General features: G+C 39.9%; 1 protein-coding gene across 2 annotated transcripts in view; it reads left to right on the plus strand.

Annotated features, from left to right (window-relative positions):
- The first annotated feature begins 7,575 nt into the window (after positions 1-7,575).
- Positions 7,576-23,273, plus strand: part of LOC141047815 (cytochrome P450 2K1-like) — an 81,759-nt gene continuing 66,061 nt past the window's right edge. The window contains exon 1 of one of the 2 annotated variants that reach the window (XM_073543136.1): positions 7,576-7,809. In XM_073543136.1, the coding sequence (XP_073399237.1) occupies positions 7,615-7,809 (195 nt within the window). In that variant the 5' untranslated portion in view covers positions 7,576-7,614. The remainder of the gene's footprint in view (positions 7,810-23,273) is intronic. The other variant, XM_073543135.1, reaches the window with a different exon arrangement.

A 23,273-nucleotide genomic window follows, 5' to 3' on the forward strand; every position in this document is an offset into this window, starting at 1 on the left:
ATTGATCACCACAAAGGTCCTAACTATGACATCATAAGACGATGACAGCCATTCCACTAAAAATAATGAATATTTCCCTATTTCAAAGCTGTAGCTTTAGGTTACAGAAGAGTTTGCATTTTGCATAAAATATATTTTCATATAACAATTTTTATACTAACTACATGGACAGGCGAGGTCATGATGTCATCAATGACGTCATGACATATATGTACATTTCTAGAAATTATAGAATTAATACACATTGCATTTTAAGACCTACTTCATCACTGAATAAGCGTGTCAGGTCAATAGTCAGTATTTTCATCATCAGACACTGCTTCCTCACTCATATTGTCACAATGCCCTTCTTGACATGGTCCGCATACCCGTGAACAGGTAAGTCCGTGTCTTTTGCAAGTGCACCGAAGTGTACTACAACCACGAGAACAATTGCAGTGAATTATTTTCAGAAGTGTTTCTGGCACGGGTGAAGTATCCATCATCACTGGAGCTAGACTGTTGTTCTGCAATTCCCATCCCCATTCAGTAGTGTCCATGGCCTCACCATTGTCCATCCAAAGCATTACTTGGAGGTAACTCCAAAGGGCATGATACTTCGTTGCAGAGGAGGTCGGTGGCAGTCGTTCAGGTGTAACAAAGATTTTGGCTGAACCAACTTTTTTGCAGAGAGTAGAATACCTCATTGCAGACAGATTGTCTCCAGGTTTGCCCCCAACAATGCCGCCATCGCTTTACACCCAGCGTCTTCAATCTCAGCTCTGTTTTTGTTAGGTGTGGAAAAGATTTTAGTACAGCTATTTAAGACCGAGTCTCCCTTCAAAACCTTGTGTAGACCGAGTTTTTTTTCCGATTCCAAAAACCGTGGAAGTGGTATCGCAACCCGTGAATGCATGAAGGAACAGAAGACTGCTGCAGACATGGTTTCCAAGAAACTTCTTCATAACCTTAATGTCGCATACTGTTGCAGGGCTCCCTTTATCCGAGTAGAAATAAAGCTTGTTGCCATCGCTGGTTGACACTTGATGAAGTAACAACACCAAAAGATCTGTATCTTCGCCAATGAGATTAGTACTTTTGTTGGATGACATTGACACTGCTGCCTTAACAATCTCCACATCTGCATCCCCCTCTGATTGTACTACGTGGCAATCTCTGTCATTCATGCGCTGTGAAACGAGATTGATAAGAGACTGTTTGTTCTCCACATTCGAAAGGAAGTCCTCCTTTTTCCCGACAAATTTCGCTCCTTCAGCAATGTTCACTTTGTTACTTGTTCGTTTTTTGCGCCATCGCTGATGGGTAATGTCCTTAGTGTTTGGTCCTACAATGTAACCATCAAACATTATTGTAGCCTTACCATAGTGCTTTAGTGTGAAAGATGCATAGTCTTCAGCGATTGAACAATATGTCTTTCCGAGACATACAACTGCTCAAGTTCTTGGAACAGGTCTGCAAAACCAGGATGGTCGCAAAGTACTTTGTCACTTGCTGAGTAAGACACTGATCAAGGAGGATATGGCCACAAACTGCACGCTGAACTGCCTTTCCAGTCATGATGTGTTGCACAGCATTGTCACCGTAAATTGTTCCCAAGATCTCTTTGATTCCACTCCCATCCATCAACGTTCCTATGGCACCCATAAGATTCATCAATGTGTCGAAGCTCCCAAGGATCAGGACAACATCTCGAACAGGGCTGTCTTCAGGCACCTCGTGTTTGATTTTGGACACTTTCCAGTAGAGTGGCTGATCGAATGTAACAACTGCAGCAGATCGGTGTTTATCAGCAAGGTTGCACAGATACTCAAGAGTAGAGAAGATGCATGAATTGTCCCCGGAAAACATGTCAATGATGGGCAGGAAGATTACCGAAGACGACCCCGGATGATCACAGTCTTTATGTAGCATGTGCATCCATTCCTGCTCGGTGCAGGCTGTTTGAAGCGTAAAGACATCTCCCACAATACATCAACACAATGGTCAATGGCGTCGAGAAATGGCAAGGGCTTCATGTGTCCTGCCTGAATTTGGCAGGGCTCTCAGACTACTAGGCTACACCTGTCACTCATCCACCTGTTACTGATCAATATTTAAGCTAGAAGTGCTAGTCCTAGCCCTGTCCCAAACCCTGTTCCATGCTAAAATGTGGCCTGCTGGCTGGACCACACAATTAGCACAAATGATTTATATACTGAAATGTAGTCTGCTCTCTGGAGCATGTTATTAGTACAAAACAATTTATATTCAGAAATGCGGACTCCTGCCTGGAAAAAAGGTAGTAGCACAAAATATTTATATACTGAAATGTGCCCTTGTTTCTGGACTTTGGTGTTAGAACAAAGAAGTTATATTTTTATATTTTCAAATGTGTACTCCTGTCTAGCCCAAAGTATTACCTTACCAGCCCAAAATATTTTTCTGCAGAAATGTGGCCTTGTTTCAGGACCGCGGTATTAGCACAAAGAATTTATATTTTCAAATGTTGACTCCTGCCTAGTCCACAATATTACCAACACCAAATATTTTTCTGCGGAAATATGGTCTTGTTTATGGTACATGTTAGCACAAAGAATTAATATTTTCAAATGTGCACTCCTGTCTGATCCAAAATATATTACCAGCAGAAAATATTTTTCTGTAGAAATGTGGCATGCTTTCTGGAGCACGGTATTAGAACAAACTTTTTAGATTCTCAAATGTGGACTTCTGGATGGAGAAAAAATATCAGCGCAAAATTATTAGGCACTGAAATTACCCTGCTTTTTGGAGCACGGTATTAGAACAAACAATTTAGATTTTCAAATGTGGACTCCTGGTTGGAGCAAAAATATCAGCACAAAATTATTAGATACTGAAATGTCTCCTGTTTTCTGAAGCATGGTATTACAACAAATAATTTAGATTCTCAAATGTGGACTCCTGGCTCAAGCACAATATTAGCTGTACAAAAAATGTATATGCTGAAATGTGCCCTGGTGGTGTCTATGGACCACACAATGAGCAAAAACGGTTGATCTGCTGGAAAGTTGATTTCACAGTCACACAGGATCCTATGTATCTGAACTAGCTGAGTGACAATCAACCGCATAGATAACTTTCTGATTAACCAGTAGCAGCAGGAGTAGCCCCTCTGCAGTGTGGCACTGACAAAATGACGCCAAAGCAACATTTCTGTTCTTTATATGGAGAGGGACATGTGACTTCAGCAACCAATGACACAAGCCTTTGTCTCTGGAAGTTGTGGATGATTTTTCTGCCCTTATTGGCTGTCGGAATCTCCACACGTAAAGTTAAGATGAAAAAAAAACAGCTCGTGGCTCCTCTAACCCCTCCCCTCATCAAATACATCCCCCCACCCTGCTTATCATACAGCACCCTTAGCCTAGCCAAAGTCATAACAAAAGCATTAGTGGCGAATCATGTAACAAACTTTGGCCGAATTTTGTTGATTTTTAGTAAAAAATGTTCCAAACAAGTTCGCTTATGTCTAGTTAGGAAGTGTTAGGGCAATGATCGTATTTTATCCCCTGTCCGACATCGGGCGTCATAGTATGCCGATGTCGGACTCCCTCCCTTTGATGTGGGTTACGGTGCTGAGTCCACATATTTTCCAGCAAATGGCAGCTGTTTTGAACAGATGACATGTGCCTCTAACAGCTGCGGGTGGAATCATTAAAAATGTCAGCTCAGTGAGCAAAAAATAAGCCCTCACCAAACCCGAAATCACGAAAAATGGAAACGCTATGGGTATCGGAAAACAGTGCAAATTTTTTTTTTTTTTTACAAACTTTGGAATTTTTTTCACCACTTAGATAAAAAAAGAACCTAGACATGATTGGTGTCTATGAACTTATAAATGACCTGGCAAATCATAATGGCAGGTCAGTTTTAGCATTTAGTGAACATGGTAAAAAAAAACAACTGTGGCATTGAATTTTTTTTTGCAATTTCAGCTCACTTGGAATTTTTCTTCCCATTTCCCAGTACACGATATGTTAAAACCAATGGTGTTGTTTAAAAGTACAACTCGTCCCACAAAAAACAAGCAAAAAAACGAAAACGTGAAAACGAAAATGCCTCTGAGGGTTAACGGGTTAACATGACATAGTTAAATCACTAATCCTATTTCTATAGGAATAAGAGCTTGTGCTGGGAAAGCTTTGGCAAGATGGAATTTTTTCTTTTTATTAGTGGACTTCTTCAAACGTTTTTTTTATCCGCCTCCATGAGTTTTCAGAGAAGATCTAAATCTCAAGCCTGGCGTTGGAATCATTTTTGTCCCTTTAACATTTCTAGCAAAATTCTACAAATCTATCACTTAGTTTAGGCCACTGTGGTATATTTTGCTCATATTCTGCCTTGTTTAGTTTCAACTAAGTTTAGGTCGCAAACAGTAATAATTCTGCCCCGATAGACAAATCTTTAAAACAATATACATATTGAAATATTCCCCAATGATAATCTAATCTCATTACTGCTGAGCTTCAAGAGATCAGCTGCAATCCGTGATGGAAGGCAGAAAAAGGTTTTCAATTTCTTTACTGTACGATTGCTGGGAATACAATTTTATTCAGATTCAATTGAAAAAAAAAAACATTCACTACTCAAAACATGCATTAACTTGATTGGTCCTCCTGAATGAAAGACAATACAGCTATTACTGTAGGCGAGGAGGAACTATCTACTAATACTGGGCTTATATTTACCTGCAAACATAGGAAAGCGAATGCCAAGTATATAAAAAAGGTTATTTTCTTTATTAAACATGTAATACACTCAAACTAAAATACTGAGGAAAAAACAACCCTCCAGGAAGAAGCTAATGCGAAACGCGCGTCAGGGCTTCACACTGCATAACCAGGTATACTTTACTTCTTTAAAGCCTTCATTATTTCCTTCATGCTATTTCCTTTATATGCACTAACATTGGGAACAAATACATAGTATTGTGCTTATGTCCAGTGTTGTGGGATCACTTTCAGGTATAATCTTTGCTAAATAACTACTCATGGAAATTTTTATTCTGAGCACAGCACTTTATATCTGCCATAACAAATAAGCTATTGAACTGCTTAAGCACAACTTGTGTTTTTTATAAAATATATGCAAGAAGGGTCTGGTTCCTATGTACATTGATTTTCTTGGAAGCAAATTGTAATGAAAGTATTTTCTAGGCTAATTTAGCCATTTTTTATAACCCTTATGTAAATTCCATTATTAAAATAAGCTACTGTTATAAATTATTTTCTAGACATAATTTTTTTCTACTATTTTCACATGGATTTCTTTACGATAAGCACATAGCACTTTTTGTCTGTAGTAATCGCAGGTACGCGGGATGCAGTGACGAGACGGGATGCAATTAAAATGTAACTTTTATATATATATGTGCCTATGGGGGCTATCTCGAGCAACCAAATAAGCTAACAATAGTTTTCCTCGCAGGGAATCAAACAAGAATACACTCGTAACACGAACACGACCAACCCGGCAAAGACCAGTCACTATAGGGCCACGGTATGGCCGACTACGGGTCCCGAGTATTAACTACAACATGTCACTTATCCTCTCTGTCATTCGGTGGAGTGGTGGTCGGCGATGCTTCTGCGCTTCAGCCGCTGGGCCCAGCCGACGAGGATCTGGCGGAGACTTTGGGCATTCCTACGCCCAGGCGAAGTGGGGGCACAGCAGGCCCCTGAAGAGTTCCTCTGCGTTAAGCCTCACGGCGTAGGCGGTACAGCACTGCCCGTAGACTGGAAGGTGTAGGCCACAGCCACAAGCTGGGGATGGGCAGCGGTGGCCGCAGGTGGCGCAGCGAACAAACCACAGTCGCGGCGATGATGGACAAGCCGCAGCTGCGGGTGATGACAGACAAGCCGCGGGTGGCAATGGACAAGCTGCAGCCATGGGTGATGACGGACAAGCCATGGCCGCGGGTGGCTACGGACAAACCGCAGCCACGGGTGATGACGGACAAGCAGCAGCCATGGGCCAGAGTCGGGTTGTGCCGGCTGCGGGCGGCAGTGGGCAGGCCACAGCCGTGGGCAGGAGTCGGGCTGTGGCAGCTGCAGGCGGCAGTGGGCAGACCGCAGCAGCAGGCTGGAGTCGGATGGTGGCGGCCGCGAGGCTTGCGGTTGGTTGGTCGGTGTCTCCCCGCTGGACGGCTCGGTGCTGTCTGTCGCCTGTCTTCGGTAAGTCTCCCTTCCATCCCTCCAGTTGCTGCTCTCTTTGTCTAGCTCTGGCCCCAGCTCCTGCTATGGCTCTCTGGCGCCCTCTAGCTGTCCTGCTCCTTCTCTCCTGCGTGGCAGACTGACTGCTGCTGGCGTCCCCAGCCCCCTTTATCCTGACTCCACTCCCAGTCTTTCTAGAACTCTCAGTGTTCCGCCCCCTAACTCTGTCCCACGGAAACAGTCCCCCTAGGAACCTTGGTGACAGTCCCCTTGCTTCCGGCCCGCGCACACAGCGGGGACCCCTCCTCCTACATGTCTGTGATAATTTATTAATTTATGAACAACTCCAGTGTAATTAGGTTTTCATTAAAAATATATGGAGGGTAGGATATTTCCTTATGCACAATGACTTCTATGAGCATCATTTATTACCTTGTAGGCCTGTTCTAACCATGATTATCACTTTTATATGAATCTCTATATAATATCTATTTGGTTCCTGTATACTCTAAAACCTATTCATTTATCAATCTATGTATAAAAGAACAATATTTTTTGAAGGGCCATGTTGCTTAATTTAGTAGTATTGTTATACATGAACCAATTACGTTGATACCTGTATTTGCAGTTATTTTTGAATTTTGTGTCTCCTCAGTATTTTAATTTGAGTGTATTATATATTTAATAAAGAATATAACCTTTTTCTATATACTATACATTCGCTTCCTTATGTTTATAAGTAAACATATAATTTTGGAAGTGACACTAATCTAGGCCAATACTTTCCTTGTTTCTTCTAATACTGTGCTTATATTGAGGTCATGTCCTGCGCAGCAGAATCTGGCACAATTTTTGCAATAAGGTCCCCTTTCTTCAATGGAGACCACTGTTGGAGTTGCAATTTCTAGGGTCCCATACATATAATTGTCAGACATCTCTAAAACTGGAAAATCTTTTCAATCTTAGGCCCAAAAATTCAGTTTAGCTGATTACATCGGTAATTTATTAAAACCTTTAATACACCAAATCTAATGCAGAAGAGCATAATAGACGTAGAGTTCATCCTGCTATAACTGCAAATAGATTCATTCGTGTCCCCAAACATTAGTATGTGAACTCTACACCATGGCGCTGGTACAGCTGCAGAACAAATAAGATAAAAAATTACAAATCATGCTCCTTTATCCCATTGTACACATCACGTTATAATACACTTGGCCAGCATTCATTTGGATGAAATACATAATGTTATGTATGTAAAAACAAGATTGTGCAATCTAAGCAAAGATTGTCTGACCAAGGTAAATGGCAATGGGCCAATCAGTTTATTATGGGTTATTTGTGCCCTAGTAAAGATTAACACATGTAGGAAAAAAAAGCCCAAGTGTATAAATATAAGGACATCAGCACAATCAGAACAGACTCCTACCAGTACTTCGTTATGGCTTTTATTGCCTACTTTTTGGCTAGAGCCGATGTGTTGCTATACTTTTCAATTTTCATTGCACTATTCATCTATTGGATAAATGGAATTAAGAAGAGCACAGCAAAGATGCCCCCTGGACCTATGCCTCTGCCTGTCATTGGAAATCTCCACATGGTGGACCTGAATAGACCCCACGAATCTCTGATGCAGGTAGGATACTGAACTTACTGTATAGTCAATGGGGGTGTAACATTATTTAGCTGGGAGCAAATAAATTGGGGATGGATTTCTGAATGAGACAGGTATGAATGGATTCATGGTGGGCATTAAATGTTTGGACGTCTTGCGCTTTACCAAATAGTACACAAATCATTGATGTGAATTGTCACTGTGTAACTCTTCATTTCCTCTGTGGTGGCGAGGGAGAGAGATTGAATACTTACTGTCAGATTTCCCTGAAATAATAGCTGATCACTGGAGTTTCCTGCATCTGGACACTTTGTGATCAAATTATTGTCAAAGAACGATCTAATAAAATAGGAACTGTTCAAATCAAGAACCTCTTGAAGAGCCGTAGACCTGTCACGTTGCTGGAGATCCACGCAACCATGTCCTGCTATCATAGTTTTCACTGTGTTGCTTTACTAAGCTAGTGCCTCTTTCCAAGTAATTTAATGTACTAAATGTCCAACTGGGGGTCTGTATGTGGGGGAGACAGGGCAAAAACTGAGAACAAGGATGAATTCTCATCGTCACACAATAAGAGAAAAAAGAATGGATCTACCTGTGGCAAAACATTTTTGTATCCCTGGTCATAGCATGATGGACATTAAATTACTTGTATTAAAAGGTAACTTCAAGTCTCAGAGAGACAGAAGAGTCTCGGAGTACAAATTTATGACAACTTTTGACACATTCAGTGCAGTAATGAATGTGTCGCATGGATTTAAGTCTTTTTACATCAATTAAGGAATTTGCTCTTCAGACCTTCTGGGGTCATCACAACACAGAACCAGACCCCAATCAGAGGACAATAAAACTTTCACGCTCCTTATCTATGAACTGCTCCAATATTAATGTTTATCCCTCTCCCATAAGGACAATTCTGCTTCACGTCACTTGTCTTATCTATTGCGTTATTTCTGTGCTGTCATGTGTGTATATATGTGGTTATTCAGATGTTGTATCAGTCTAGCCTGATGAAGAGACCTGCGTAGTCTCGAAAGCTTGCAATTTGTTGCCATCTTTTCAGTTAGCCATTAAAAGGTATCAACCACTGTGGACTCTCAATTCTAAATATTCCTCCATCTACTGGCTAACACGGAGCAAAGATATATATCTTTCCTGTATCAAAGCCAGAAAAATCACTAAAGATGTTTCTAATAATAGAATCATAGAATCATAGAATCGTAGAGTTGGAAGGGACCTCCTGGGCCATCTTGTCTCATGCCGCTTACACCTAAAGAACATCTCTAGAATCCGCCCTTTTCTCACCATGGAAACAACAAAAACTCTCACTGTCGCCCTGATCCACTCCCGCCTGGACTACTGTAATGCTCTATTAATTGGCCTCCCTCTCACTCGACTCTCCCCTCTCCAGTCTATCCTTAATGCAGCAGCCAGGGTTGTCCATCTGGCTAATCGTTACTCAGACGCGTCCGCTCTTCGCCAGTCGTTACACTGGCTGCCAATTCATTACAGGGTACAATTCAAAGTACTTGTTCTCACCCACAAAGCTCTCCACAGTGCAGCACCCCCTTACATCTCCTCCCTCATTTCTGTCTATCGGCCTAACCGACCGCTGCGCTCTGCAAATGACTTTCGACTAACCTCTGCCCTAATCCGTACCTCCCACTCCCGACTCCAAGACTTCTCCCGTGCTGCGCCAATCCTCTGGAATGCTCTACCCCAAGATATTAGGATCATCCACAATTTGCATAGTTTTAGGCGCTCGCTCAAAACGCATTTGTTCAGAGCGGCCTATCACATTCAGTAATCAAAGTCATGTTATGTTTGTGTGTGTGTAGCCCATTCACTATCTCCATCTAACCCCCACCCCCTGAAGATGGCTGGACCGTCATTGTAAATACATCATTGTAAATACAAACCTATGCTTTGTATCTCCCCCACCTCATTGTAGATTGTAAGCTCCACAAGCAGGGTCGTCTTATTTCGCTTTAATTATTGTATTGTTAACGTTGTTACTTATGACTGTTGTGTTTGAAACTGTTCAACTGTAAAGCGCTGCGGAATATGTTGGCGCTATATAAATAAAGATTATTATTATTATTATTATCTTGTCCAACCCCCTGCTCAAAGCAGGATTCGCTAAATCATCCCAGTCAGATATCTGTCCAGCCTCTGTTTGAAGACATCCATTGAAGGAGAACTCACCACTTCTCGTGGCAGCTTGTTCCACTCATTGATCACTCTGTCAAAAATGTTTTTCTAATATCTAATCTGTGTCTCCTCCCATTCAGTTTCCTTCCATTGCTTCTAGTCTTTCCTTGTGCAAATGAGAATAAAGTTGATCCTTCTACAATGTGACAGCTCTTTAGATATTTGTAGACAGCTAGTAAGTCTCCTCTCAGTCTTCTCTTTTGCAAGCTAAACATTCCCAAATCCTGCAACCTTTCCTCATAAGACAGGGTTTGCAGACCGGTCACCATTCTGGTTGCTCTTTTCTGAACTTGCTCCAGTTTGTTGATGTCTTTTTTAAAATTTGGTGCCCAAAACTGGACACAATATTCCAGATGAGGTCTGACCAAAGAGGAGTAGAGGGAAATAATGACTTCACGTGATCTAGACTGTATGCTTCTGTTAATACATCCTAGAATTGCATTTGCCTTTTTTGCTGCTGCATCACACTGTTGACTCATATTCAGTCTGTGATATGCCCAAGTCTTTTTCACATGTGCTGTTGCTTAGCCCTATTCCTCCCATTCTGTATATGCTTTTTTCATTTTTATTGCCCAGATGTAGTACTTTGCATTTTTCCCTGTTAAAAACCATTCTGTTAGTTGCTGCCCACTGCTCCAGTTTATTTATATCTTTTTGAATCCTCTCTCTCTCTTCTCTAGTATTAGCTATCCCTCCTAGCTTTGTGTCATCAGCAAATTTAATCAGTTTACCCTCAATTCCTTCATCTAAATCGTTGATAAAGATGTTGAACAATACAGGGCCCAGGACAGAGCCCTGTGGTACCCCACTTGAGACATTCTTCCAACTGGATGTGCAGCCATTTACGACCACTAAGCCAGTTATGAATCCACCTAACCGTTGCCTTGTCCATTCAATACTTAGTCATTTTTTCAATAAGGATTGTATGAGATACTTTGTCAAATGCTTTGCTGAAATCAAGATATACTATATCTACAGCATTTCCTTGATCCACCCAATCAGTGATTCCGTCATAGAAGGAAATTAAGTTAGTCTGACATGACTTATTAGTTACAAACCCATGCTGACTCTGTTTAATCACTTCATTCTTATGCAGGTACTGACATACATGTTGTTTAATAATTTGTTCAAAGATCTTTCCTGGTATAGAAGTCAGACTCACTGGCCTATAGTTGCCTGGGTCCACCTTCTTCCCCTTTTTGAAGATAGGAACAACATTTGCTCTTCTCCAGTCTTCTGGGACTTCTCCTGTTCTCCAAGAATTTTCAAAGATTATGGAGAGGGGTTCAAAAATTTCTTCTGCTATCTCCTACAGTACTCTGGGGTGTAATTCATCTGGACCTGGAGACTTGAATTCATTTAGGTTAGCTAAGTGTTTCCTCACTATCTTTCTGTTTATAGATATCCTGGATTCTTCTATTCCCTTCATAGGACAGTGAAGAACAGTTGATGTTACATTTCATTTCTGAGAGAAAACAGATGCAAAATAGGAATTTAAAAGTTCGGCCTTCTCAACATCCTGTCTTACCATTTCATCATTTACATCCTGTAAAAATCCTATAGCATCTTTGACTTTTCTTTTACTTTTGACATATCCCCAAAATCCTTTATTATTGCTTTTGACATCTCTTGCAAGCCTCAATTCATTGTCAGCTTTAGTAATCTGATTTGTGCCCTGCAGGTTCTGCAGACATCATTATATTCTTCTTTAGTTATACCTCCCTCTTTCCATTTTATAAACATTTCTTTCTTCCTTTTTAGCATGTGCTTAAGTTCTGTGTTCATCCATCCTGGTTTCCTAAAATGCTTCCTATTCTTCCCTCTTTTCGGAATTGTTAACAATTGTGTTTTGAGAATTTCATTTTTCAAGATTTCCCATCCTTCCTGGACATTTTTGTCTTTAAGGATATCCAGCCATTGGATCCCTCCAATTCTCTTTCTGAATCCCTTAAAATCTATAGCAATATATTCTCTAAGTTAGCAGAAACTATTGACTGTAATTTTTTTGGTGATAATAATACCCAGGTATAAGACTTCTTTCTCCTCCCATATAAAATTTGCTACATTTTTTAATGTATTAATGGTGTGATCACTCAGATTAAAATGTGAATTGAAAGGAAAAATACAGGGCGCATCCACTGTGTAAAATCCGTATCAAAAAACACATTAACAGAGAAAAAAGGAAGGTGCTCACCTATTGGGGTTGTGAAGAAGTCACAACACCCATAAACGCATGAGAAGCAGCAGCAAGTCTGCACAGGGTCCTAGGACAAATTTGCAAAAAGCGGCGTGAAAGTGGAATGAGGACTGCGCTTGCTTCTGGTGGAGTACAAAGTTATTTATTTAGCCAACGCGTTTCCTGAGCCTACTGGCTCACTTCATCAGGGCAGATTACATTGAAAGATAGTGAAACATTCTTGTAGAGGAAAGAAAAAAAAAAAAAAAAAGGAAAAAAATTGGCGCCAAAACAAGGTTAAATGACATCAACAAAGGTCAAAGAAAAGAAAAAAAAAAAAAAAAAACTCAAAAACAATGAAATTTTATTACAAACATAAAAACACTACAATAAAAGTGTATTAAAATGAGAAAAAATATATAAAATTATGCAAAAATAAAAATAGAACAGAGTGCTATGGATCACGGGGTAAAAAGTGGCTAAGGTTAATGAAAAAAAGGGGGGGGAGGGGTGAGACCTCAAAGAGTATTAGAACCTGGCTCATGAAGTGCAGATGTATGCTGTAAAGTGCAAGTACCAGGTATTAGTCCACTAAACCATTGGATTTAGCTGAAGTGGTTTAAGAAAAATTTTTAGAAATTATTTGTTTTATAGAAATCGAAATTCAGCAAAATAACTTGAAGTGGTATTAGAACCTGACTAATAAAGTGCAAGTGCAGATTGTAAAGTGCGAGGTATTAGTCCATTGAACCATTTAGAATAAACAGAAGTGGTTTGAAGAATATTAAAGGAATTGTTTGTCAATTTATTATATAGGAATCAAAATTAAAAAAAAAAAAAAAAAAAATAACTTCAAATGGTATTAGAACCTGGCTTATAGCAGGCTATAAGGTGCAATTACAAGGTATTAGTCCACTCAACTATAAGACTGTAATGATGTTTTTTGTATGTATTAGTCCATTATACCATTAGACTTTAATGATGTTTTTTTGTAAGAAAAAAGAAAAAAAAAAAAAGAAAGAAAAGGAGGGGCATAAAATTGGGTAAAATGTAATAAAAATGTATGAAAATCACAATAAAGAAAAAATCAAATAAAAGCATCATTGATAATATTGAGGCCATAGGAGCCAATTGTCTTCAATTTATATATCCAATAGACCTCTTTTCTGTTTAATGCTTGGGTTCTATTGGAAACGTGTTCAGGGATGTGTTCTATAGGAAAAATGATGGCTTTAGAGAAATCTCTTTGGTGAAATGAATCAAAGTGTCGTGACAGACCATGTTGTTGATATCCAATTTTAGTGTTGTGTCTATGTGAGTTCATTCTACAATGAAGGGGTTGTGTGGTTCTCCCAACATACAATTTAGGACAAGGACACAGGATAACATAGATAACAAAGGCAGACACACAGGACAGGTGATTAGTGATGGTGAATTTTTATGAAGTGAATGGATGTGAAAAGATGAAGGTATTATGGGCAATATTACTGCAAAGGCTACACCTGGGCCTCTGGCATCTAAAAATGCCTGGTGTCAAGCCGGTATGATTGTCGGGAGTATATTGGCTCAATCTGCTAGGAGCCAGATGATTTTTTAGTGATCTGGCCTTCCTAAATGTAACCGTAGGTTTGTCAGGAAGAACTTTATTAAGTACAGGATCTTTTTGGATAATGTACCATAGGTCCCCTAGTATATTTTTAATCTCCTTATGTTGGGAGTTGTAGGTAGTGATAAAATTGGCCTGATAGCATGTGTATCTTTTTCTTTAGATCTCCCACTTAAAAGAATTTGCTGGTTAAAATTATTTGAAACATTATTAAAAGTAGAATGAACCAATTGGGAAGGGTATTTTTGAGCCAGGAATCTTCCCTTGAGGACCTCAGCCTGATTATTAAAATCCTCATCTTCTGTACAGTTCTTTCGGATTCTCTGAAATTGATTATGAGGAATGTTAAAAAGCCATTTAGAATAATGGCTGCTCTTAAAATGGACATAACTATTGGAGTCTACCTTCTTAAAAAAGGTTTTGGTATAGATTTTGGAGTTTTTTATATAAAAGGTGATATCAAGGAAGTCCATCTGGGTATTACTAATGTGGGGGGTGAACTCCAAACCCCATATGTTGTTCTGTATGGAAGAAGTAAAGACATCAACTGGAATAAAACTGGTGTCAAAGATTAAGAATAAATCATCAATGTATCTTTTATATAAAACCACACCCTCTAAAAATGAATCAATGGTAATAAAAGTATTCTCAAAGACCCCCATAAAAAGATTAGCATAAGTTGGCGCGACCCGTGATCCCATAGCGGTGCCTCTGATCTGATGATAAAAATCCCCCAGAAAAGTAAAAAAGTTATTATGTAAAATAAAATCCATCCCATTAAAAATAAAATCCTTTTGAGGATCAAACAATCGACTGTCAGTAAGTAGAAATTTTTTAAAACAGCTCAAACCCAGTTGGTGATCAATATTGGAATACAAAGCAGATACATCAAATGAAATAAAAACATATGAATCTTTCCAAGGTATATTGTTAGTTAGGTTGATCAATTGTGTAGAATCCTTTAAAAAACTGGGGAGCTGTAGGACATGAGGCTGCATGATTCTATCTATATAAAATGATAAATTGCTGGTGAGAGAGTCAATACCAGAAATAATAGGTCTTCCTGGTGGATTAATGGTACTCTTGTGTATTTTGGGTAAATGGTACAGGAAGGGAGTAGAGGGGTTCTTAACTGTTAAAAACTTCCTTTCATGGTCATTAAGAACCCCAGAATCATGCGCCTTTTTGATGAAATCATTGTAAAAAACAGTAGCCTAGGGGGATGGGCAGATAAAATTTTTTGTCAGATAAAATTCTAAAAGCCTCATTCACATAATCAGTGTTATCTTGAATCACTATCCCTCCACCTTTATCTGCAGATTTAATAACTAAATTCGTGTTTTTCTCCAATCTTTCCAATGCCACACGTTCTATTGAGGACAAATTCCGTTTTACTGGTATATTTTGTGTAGGTAGTGTATTAAGACGATCCAATAGAAGATCAGAGAATGTTTCTACATGATGTCCTCTACTTTCTAGTGGGTAGAATGAGGATTTCCCTCTGACATCAAGGTGGAAGGAAGAGACCACTGTGGTGTTAGAAGTGTCAGGGTTAGAATGAACTTTTTTGAGTTCAAAATGTCTCAGTAGGGTAAGTTTCCTAATGAATTTTTGGGCATCAAGAAATAATTCAAACCACTGCTTTTATTGGTGGGGCAGAAGGAGAGTCCCCTACTTAATAACCCTTCCTCATCCGGGGACAGGGGGTAAGATGATAAATTAAAAACATTTGATTTTATGGATTGTCGCTTTTCCCTTTTTTTCTTTGCTCCTTGGCCTCTGGCTCCTCTATAGGATTTTTTCTTTTTAGTGTGACCTTCTGAAAAAAAGAAGGGATATCTCTTTTTGCTTGGGGAATGGGATTGCATGCAGCTGGTAAAAAGGACACTGCTGCTGATGAACCAGCAGCTGAGTTGTCAATAATGACCTGGTCATTAATGATCAACCTCTTTTCAGTAGAAACAGCAGGGAGTTTGTCTATACAGGAGGTAGTAGGGTTGTCAATATTAAGAACAATGAGATCAGTGGTGACCGGAGGATCAAAATCAAAGACCTCAGTAGTGTCTAATTTTGCAGGGGTGAGCGGGGGGTCAAAGAAAGGTAGGGGGAAGGAGGAAGACCTCCTTCTATCAATAATTAGTGCTGCCATGTCATTGGCAGAATTAGGAGTGACATTAACAGTGGGTATAGAAGTAGGGCTTTCCCCACTTGACTTGAAGGAATTGATGTTGGAGTCCATCAATTCAGAAAGGGTTCGTGTGGGCATAGTAATGGTGGAAGGAGTAGGTGTAATAGGTACAGCTGGCCCAGGGGAATCCCTCGGTTTGCTTCTAGGTTGCTGGTTTTTCCCTCTATTGCTATTAATAAAGACTCCCTGGGTTGGTATTCATGGAGGATTGAGTCTGAGTGTTAGGAAAAAAAAGGGGGTGTTTTTTAATGTGAGAAAAATTTTTAAGGTGAGAAGAATTATTAGGAACTACAGAGCTTTCTTCTAGAATGGGTGAGTCAGGGGTAGGGGAGAAAGGGGACTCTGTCCCTGCTCAATTTCTTTGACTTTTTTACAATTGTATCATGCTCCAAATTAAGAGCTGCAATAGAAATACTAGAATTGATTTTTCTAAACAGAGGGTGATCAGAGAAATTGGATAACATTGCATTAGTTTCCAGTACCTTTTCTGCTGCAGTCTGAGCAAGAGTAGTCCTTTTCTTATGTAGGCAATGTAAAAGCCTCTGCATACAGTCATACTGAATATCCTCCCATTCATCTGAGAATGCAAGATCTTGCGGAAAAGGTGTCTGTAAAGAAATCCTGAGTCCTTTAGGACAGATGTGTTCGTCCATATATATAGCTAGAAATCTAGCGTGTAGGCTGTTGGAGATTTCTTCTTTGATGGAATCTTCCAAGGTGTGGAAAAGGGTCCTCATGGTCCTGGTGTCGTCCTCCAAAAAGGCTACTTGTGGGGTCTCCTCCTGGTTAACCGGGTGGATTTTGCCAACCACCTGTAATATGAGGCGTTCTCTGGAGAGAAGGCGATGATTGAAATAGTCCATAACGGATCCTGGACAGTGGAGCAGCTCCTGAGAAAATCACCGACCGCTGAGCCCCCGCCAAGGGACACGAGTGAACTGTGAATTGAAAGGAAAAATACAGGACGCATCCACTGTGTAAAATCCGTATCAAAAAACACATTAACAGAGAAAAAAGGAAGGTGCTCACCTATTGGGGTTGTGAAGAAGTCACAACACCCATAAACGCATGAGAAGCAGCAGCAAGTCTGCACAGGGTCCTAGGACAAATTTGCAAAAAGCGGCGTGAAAGTGCAATGAGGACTGCGCTTGCTTCTGGTGGAGTACAAAGTTATTTATTTAGCCAACGCGTTTCCTGAGCCTACTGGCTCACTTCATCAGGGCAGATTACATGGAAAGATAGTGAAACATTCTTATAGAGGAAAGAAAAAAAAAAAAAAAAAGGAAAAAAATTTGCGCCAAAACAAGGTTAACCCCTTCACTACCAAGGGTGGTTTGCACGTTAACTACCGGGCCAATTTTTACAATTCTGACCACTGTACCTTTATGAGGTCATAACTCTGGAACGCTTCTATGGATCCCGGTGATTCTGACATTGTTTTCTCGTGACATATTGTACTTCATGTTAGTGGTAAAATTGCATTCAAATAACTTGCGTTTATTTGTGAAAAAAACAGAAATTTGGCGAAAATTTTGAAAATTTCGCAATTTTCCAACTTTGAATTTTTATGCCCTTAAATCACAGCGATACGGCACACAAAAAACTTAATACATAACATTTCCCACATGTTTACTTTACATCAGCACAGTTTTGGAACCAAAATTTTTTTTTGTTAGGAAGTTATAAGGGTTAAAAATTGACCAGCGATTTCTCATTTTTGCAACACCATTTTATTTTTAGGGACCACTTCACATTTGAGCCCACTTTGAGGGGTCTATATGATAGAAAATACCCAAAAGTGACACCATTCTAAAAACTGCACCCCTTAAGGTGCTTAAAACCACATTCAAGAAGTTTATTAACCCTTTAGGTGCGTCACAGGAATTTTTTGAATATTAAAAAAAAAATGAACATTTAACTTTTTTTCACAAAAAAAATACCTCAGGTCCAATTTTCTTTATTTTACCAAGGGTAACAGGAGAAATTGGACTGCAAGACTTATTGTGCAATTTGTCCTGAGTACGCTGATACCTGATATGTGGGGGGGAACCACTGTTTCGGCGCATGGCAGAGCTCAGAATGGAAGGAGCGCCGTTTGACTTTTTCAATGCAAAATTGGCTGGAATTCAGATCGGACGCCATGTCACGTTTGGCGAGCCCCTGATGTACCTAAACAGTGGAAACCCCCCCAAGTGACCCCATTTTGGAAACTAGACCCCCCAAGGAACTTATCTAGATATGTGGTGAGAACTTTGAACCCACAAGGGCTTCACAGAAGTTTATAACGTACAGCGGTACAATTAAAAAATCATATTTTTTCCACAAAAATGACCTTTTCACCCCCAATTTTTATTTTTCCAAGGGTAACAGGACCCTAAAAGTGATTGTGCAATTTGTCCTGAGTATGCTGATACCCCATATGTGGGTGTAAATGACTATTTGGGCGCATAGCAGAGCTCGGAAGGGAAGCAGCGCCATTTGACGTTTTTGGCTAGAATTGAGATCGGACACCATGTCGCGATTGGAAAACCCCTGATGTACCAAAACAGTGGAAACCCCCCACAAATGACACCATTTTGGAATCTAGACCCCCCAAGGAACTTATCTAGATGTGTGGTGAGAACTTTGAACCCCCAAGGGCTTCACAGAAGTTTATAACATACAGCAGTACAATTAAAAAATCATATTTTTTCCACAAAAATGATCTTTTCACCCTCAATTCTTATTTTTCCAAAAGTAACAGGACCCTAAAAGATATTGTGCAATTTATCCTGAGTACGCTGATACCCCACATGTGGGGGTAAACCACTATTTGGGCGTATGGCAGAGCTCGGAAGGGAAGCAGCGCCATTTGACGTTTTTGGCTGGAATTGAGATCGGACACCATGTCGCGTTAGGAAAGCCCCTGATGTACCAAAACAGTAGAAACCCCCCACAAATGACACCATTTTGGAAACTAGACCCCCCAAGGAACTTATCTAGATGTGTGGTGAGCACTTTGAACCCCCCAGTGCTTCACTGAAGTTTATAACGTCCGGGCGTGAAAATAAAAAAATCATATTTTTTCCACAAACATGATCTTTTAGTCCCCATTTTTTTATTTTCCCAAGGGTAACAGGAGAAATTGGACCCCAAAAGTTGTTGTCCAATTTGTCCTGAGTACGCTGATACCTCATATGTGGGAGAAAACTACTGTATGGGCACACGTCGGGGCTCGGAAGGGAAGTAGTGACGTTTTGGAATGCAGACTTTGATGGATTGGTATGCGGGTGTCATATGCGTTTGGAGAGCCCCTAATGTACCTAAACTATTGAAACTCCCCACAAGTGACCCCATTTTGGAAATTAGACCCCCTAATGAACTTATCTAGATGTGTGGTGAGCACTTTGAACCCCCCAGTGCTTCACAGAAGTTTATAACGACCGGGCGTGAAAATAAAAATATCGTATTTTTTCAACAAACATCATCTTTTAGTCCCCATTTTTTTTATTTTCCCAAGGGTAACAGGAGAAATTGGACCCCAAAAGTTGTTGTCCAATTTGTCCTGAGTACGCTGATACCTCATATGTGGGAGAAAACTACTGTATGGGCACACGTCGGGGCTCGGAAGGGAAGTAGTGACGTTTTGGAATGCAGACTTTGATGGATTGGTATGCGGGTGTCATATGCGTTTGGAGAGCCCCTAATGTACCTAAACTATTGAAACTCCCCACAAGTGACCCCATTTTGGAAACTAGACCCCCCACCGAGCTTATCTAGATGTGTGGAGAGCACTTTGAACCCCCAAGTGCTTCACAGAAGTTTATAACGCCTGGGCGTGAAAATAAAAAAAACATTTTTTTCCGCAAAATTATATTTTTGCCCCCAATTTTTTATTTTCCTAAGGGTAACAGGAGAAATTGGACCCCAAAAGTTGTTTTGTAATTTGTCCTGAGTAGGCTGATACCCTACATGTGGGGGTAAAACACTGTTTGGGCACATGGCAGAGCTTGGAAGGGAAGGAGCACCATTTGACTTTTTCAACGCAGAATTGGCTGGAATTGAGATCAGACGCCATGTTGCCTTTGGAGAGCACCTGATGTGCCCAAACAGTGGAAACCCCCAATTATAACTCCAACCCGAACCTCAACACACCCCTAACCCTAATCTGAGCCCTAGCCCTAACCCTAGCCCTAACCCTAGCCCTAACCCTAACCCTAACCCTAACCCTAGCCCTAACCCTAGCCCTAACCCTAACCCTAGCCCTAACCCTACCCTAACCCTAACCCTAGCGGGAAAATGGAAATAAATACATTTTCTTTTAGTTTTATTATTTTTCCCTAACTAAGGGGGTGATAACGGGGGGTTTGATTTACGATTTATGGCGGTTTTTATGTTTGGCGGCTGTCGCACGCTAAAAGACGCTTTTTATTGTAAAAATAGTTTTTGCATCACCACATATTGTGAGCTATAATTTTTCCGTATTTTGACCCACCGAGTCATGTGAGGTCTTATTTTTTGCGGGACGAGTTGACGTTTTTATTGGTACCATTTTCGGGCACGTGACATTTTTTGATCGCTTTTTATTCCGATTTTTGGGACGCAGAATGAACAAAAACCAGCGTTTCATGAATTTCTTTTGGGGGGGTGCGTTTACACCGTTCCGCGTGCAGTAAAATTGATAAAGCGGTTTTATTCTTTGGGTCAGTACGGTTACAGCGATACCTCATTTAGGTCTTTTTTTATGTTTTGTCGGTTTTTTGCAATGAAAACTATTTTATATAAAAAATAATTATTTTTGTATCGCTTTATTCTGTGAGCTATAACTTTTTTATTTTTTTGCGGATGATGCTGTATTGTGGATCGTTTTTTGCGGGACAAGATGACGTTTTCAGCGGTACCATGCATATTTATATGCGTCTTTTTGATCGCGCGTTATTGCACTTTTTGTTCGGTGGTATGATAATAAATCATTATTTTTTGCTTCGTTTTTTATTTTTATTTTTTAAGGGGTTCGCTAAAGGGGTTAACTAATGGGACAGTTTTATAGGGCAGGTCATTACGGACGCGGCGATACCAAATATGTGTACTTTTATTGTTTTTGTTTTTTTTTATTTTGAAAAAATGGATTTATTGGGGAATATTTTTTTTTTTTTTACTGATTTATTTAGCGATTTTTTTTTAATTATTTTTAACACTTTTTTTTTTTTTTTTTTACTTTATTACCTTGTCCCAGGTGGGACATCACTGTCCTGTGACAGATCGCTGATCTGTCACATCACAGATCACTGTGACAGATCAGCGATCTGTCACAGGCACTGCTGCAGACTTCCTCATGCCTGCGCTTTGCAGGCAGTGAGGAAGTCAGCTCCCTGCAGGCCCCCGTCGCCATCTTGGATCCGGGGGCCTGTAGGGAAAGAGCCCCCCGCAGCAGCGCTGCACATTGCGCTGCCGTGGGGGGCTCAGGGAAGCACGGAGGGAGCCCCCTCCCTGCCGATGCTTCCCTTTAACCCCCGGTACACCGCGATCGCGTTTGATCGCGGTGTGCAAGGGGTTAACGTGTCGGGGGCGGTCCGTGACCGCCCCTGACACATTGTGCCGGGTGTCAGCTATGATAATTAGCTGACACTCGGCCGCGATCAGCGGCGCTCACCACGTGGGCGCCGCTGATCGCGATGACGTAATATTCCGTCCATGGTAATTAGGTCCATGGTCACATGGACGGAATATTACGTCAATTGTAGGTAAGGGGTTAAATGACATCAACAAAGGTCAAAGAAAAGAAAGAAAAAAAAACCAACTCAAAAACAATGAAATTTTATTATAAACATAAAAACACTACAATAAAAGTGTATTAAAATGAGAAAAAATATATAAAATTATGCAAAAATAAAAATAGAACAGAGTGCTATGGATCACGGGGTAAAAAGTGGCTAAGGTTAATGAAAAAAAGGGGGGGGAGGGGTGAGATCTCAAGGAGTATTAGAACCTGGTTCATGAAGTGCAGATGTATGCTGTAAAGTGCAAGTACCAGGTATTAGTCCACTAAACCATTGGATTTAGATGAAGTGGTTTGAGAAAAAATTTTAGAAATTATTTGTTTTATAGAAATCGAAATTCAGCAAAATATCTTGAAGTGGTATTAGAACCTGACTAATAAAGTGCAAGTGCAGATTGTAAAGTGTGAGGTATTAGTCCACTGAACCATTTAGAATAAACAGCAGTGGTTTGAAGAATATTAAAGGAATTGTTTGTCAATTTATTACATAGGAATCAAAATTCAAAAAAGAAAAAAAAAAAAAAAAAAAACACAACTTCAAATGGTATTAGAACCTGGCTTATAGCAGGCTATAAGGTGCAATTACAAGGTATTAGTCCACTCAACTATAAGACTGTAATGATGTTTTTTGTATGTATTAGTCCATTATACCATTAGACTTTAATGATGTTTTTTTGTAAGAAAAAAAAAAAAAAAAAAAAGAAAGAAAAGGAGGGGCATAAAATTGGGTAAAATGTAATAAAAATGTATGAAAATCACAATAAAGAAAAAATCAAATAAAAGCATCATTGATAATATTGAGGCCATAGGAGCCAATTGTCTTCAATTTATAGATCCAATAGACCTCTTTTCTGTTTAATGCTTGGGTTCTATTGGAAACGTGTTCAGGGATGTGTTCTATAGGAAAAATGATGGCTTTAGAGAAATCTCTTTGGTGAAATGAATCAAAGTGTCGTGACAGACCATGTTGTTGATATCCAATTTTAGTGTTGTGTCTATGTGAGTTCATTCTACAATGAAGGGGTTGTGTGGTTCTCCCAACATACAATTTAGGACAAGGACACAGGATAACATAGATAACAAAGGCAGACACACTGGACAGGTGATTAGTGATGGTGAATTTTTCTGAAGTGAATGGATGTGAAAAGATGAAAGTATTATGGGCAATATTACAGCAAAGGCTACACCTGGGCCTCTGGCATCTAAAAATGCCAGGTGTCAAGCCGGTATGATTGTCGGGAGTATATTGGCTCAATCTGCTAGGGGCCAGATGATTTTTTTGTGATCTGGCCTTCCTAAATGTAACCGTAGGTTTGTCAGGAAGAACTTTATTAAGTACAGGATCTTTTTGGATAATGTACCATAGGTCCCCTAGTATATTTTTAATCTCCTTATGTTGGGAGTTGTAGGTAGTGATAAAATTGGCCTGATAGTTAGCATGTGTATCTTTTTCTTTAGATCTCCCACTTAAAAGAATTTGCTGGTTAAAATTTTTTGAAACATTATTAAAAGTAGAATGAACCCATTGGGAAGGGTTAAATTTCTA

This window comes from Dendrobates tinctorius, unplaced genomic scaffold (assembly GCF_039654945.1).
Source record: "Dendrobates tinctorius isolate UK_male_01 unplaced genomic scaffold, ASM3965494v1 ptg000129l, whole genome shotgun sequence".
Classification (NCBI taxonomy): domain Eukaryota; kingdom Metazoa; phylum Chordata; class Amphibia; order Anura; family Dendrobatidae; genus Dendrobates; species Dendrobates tinctorius.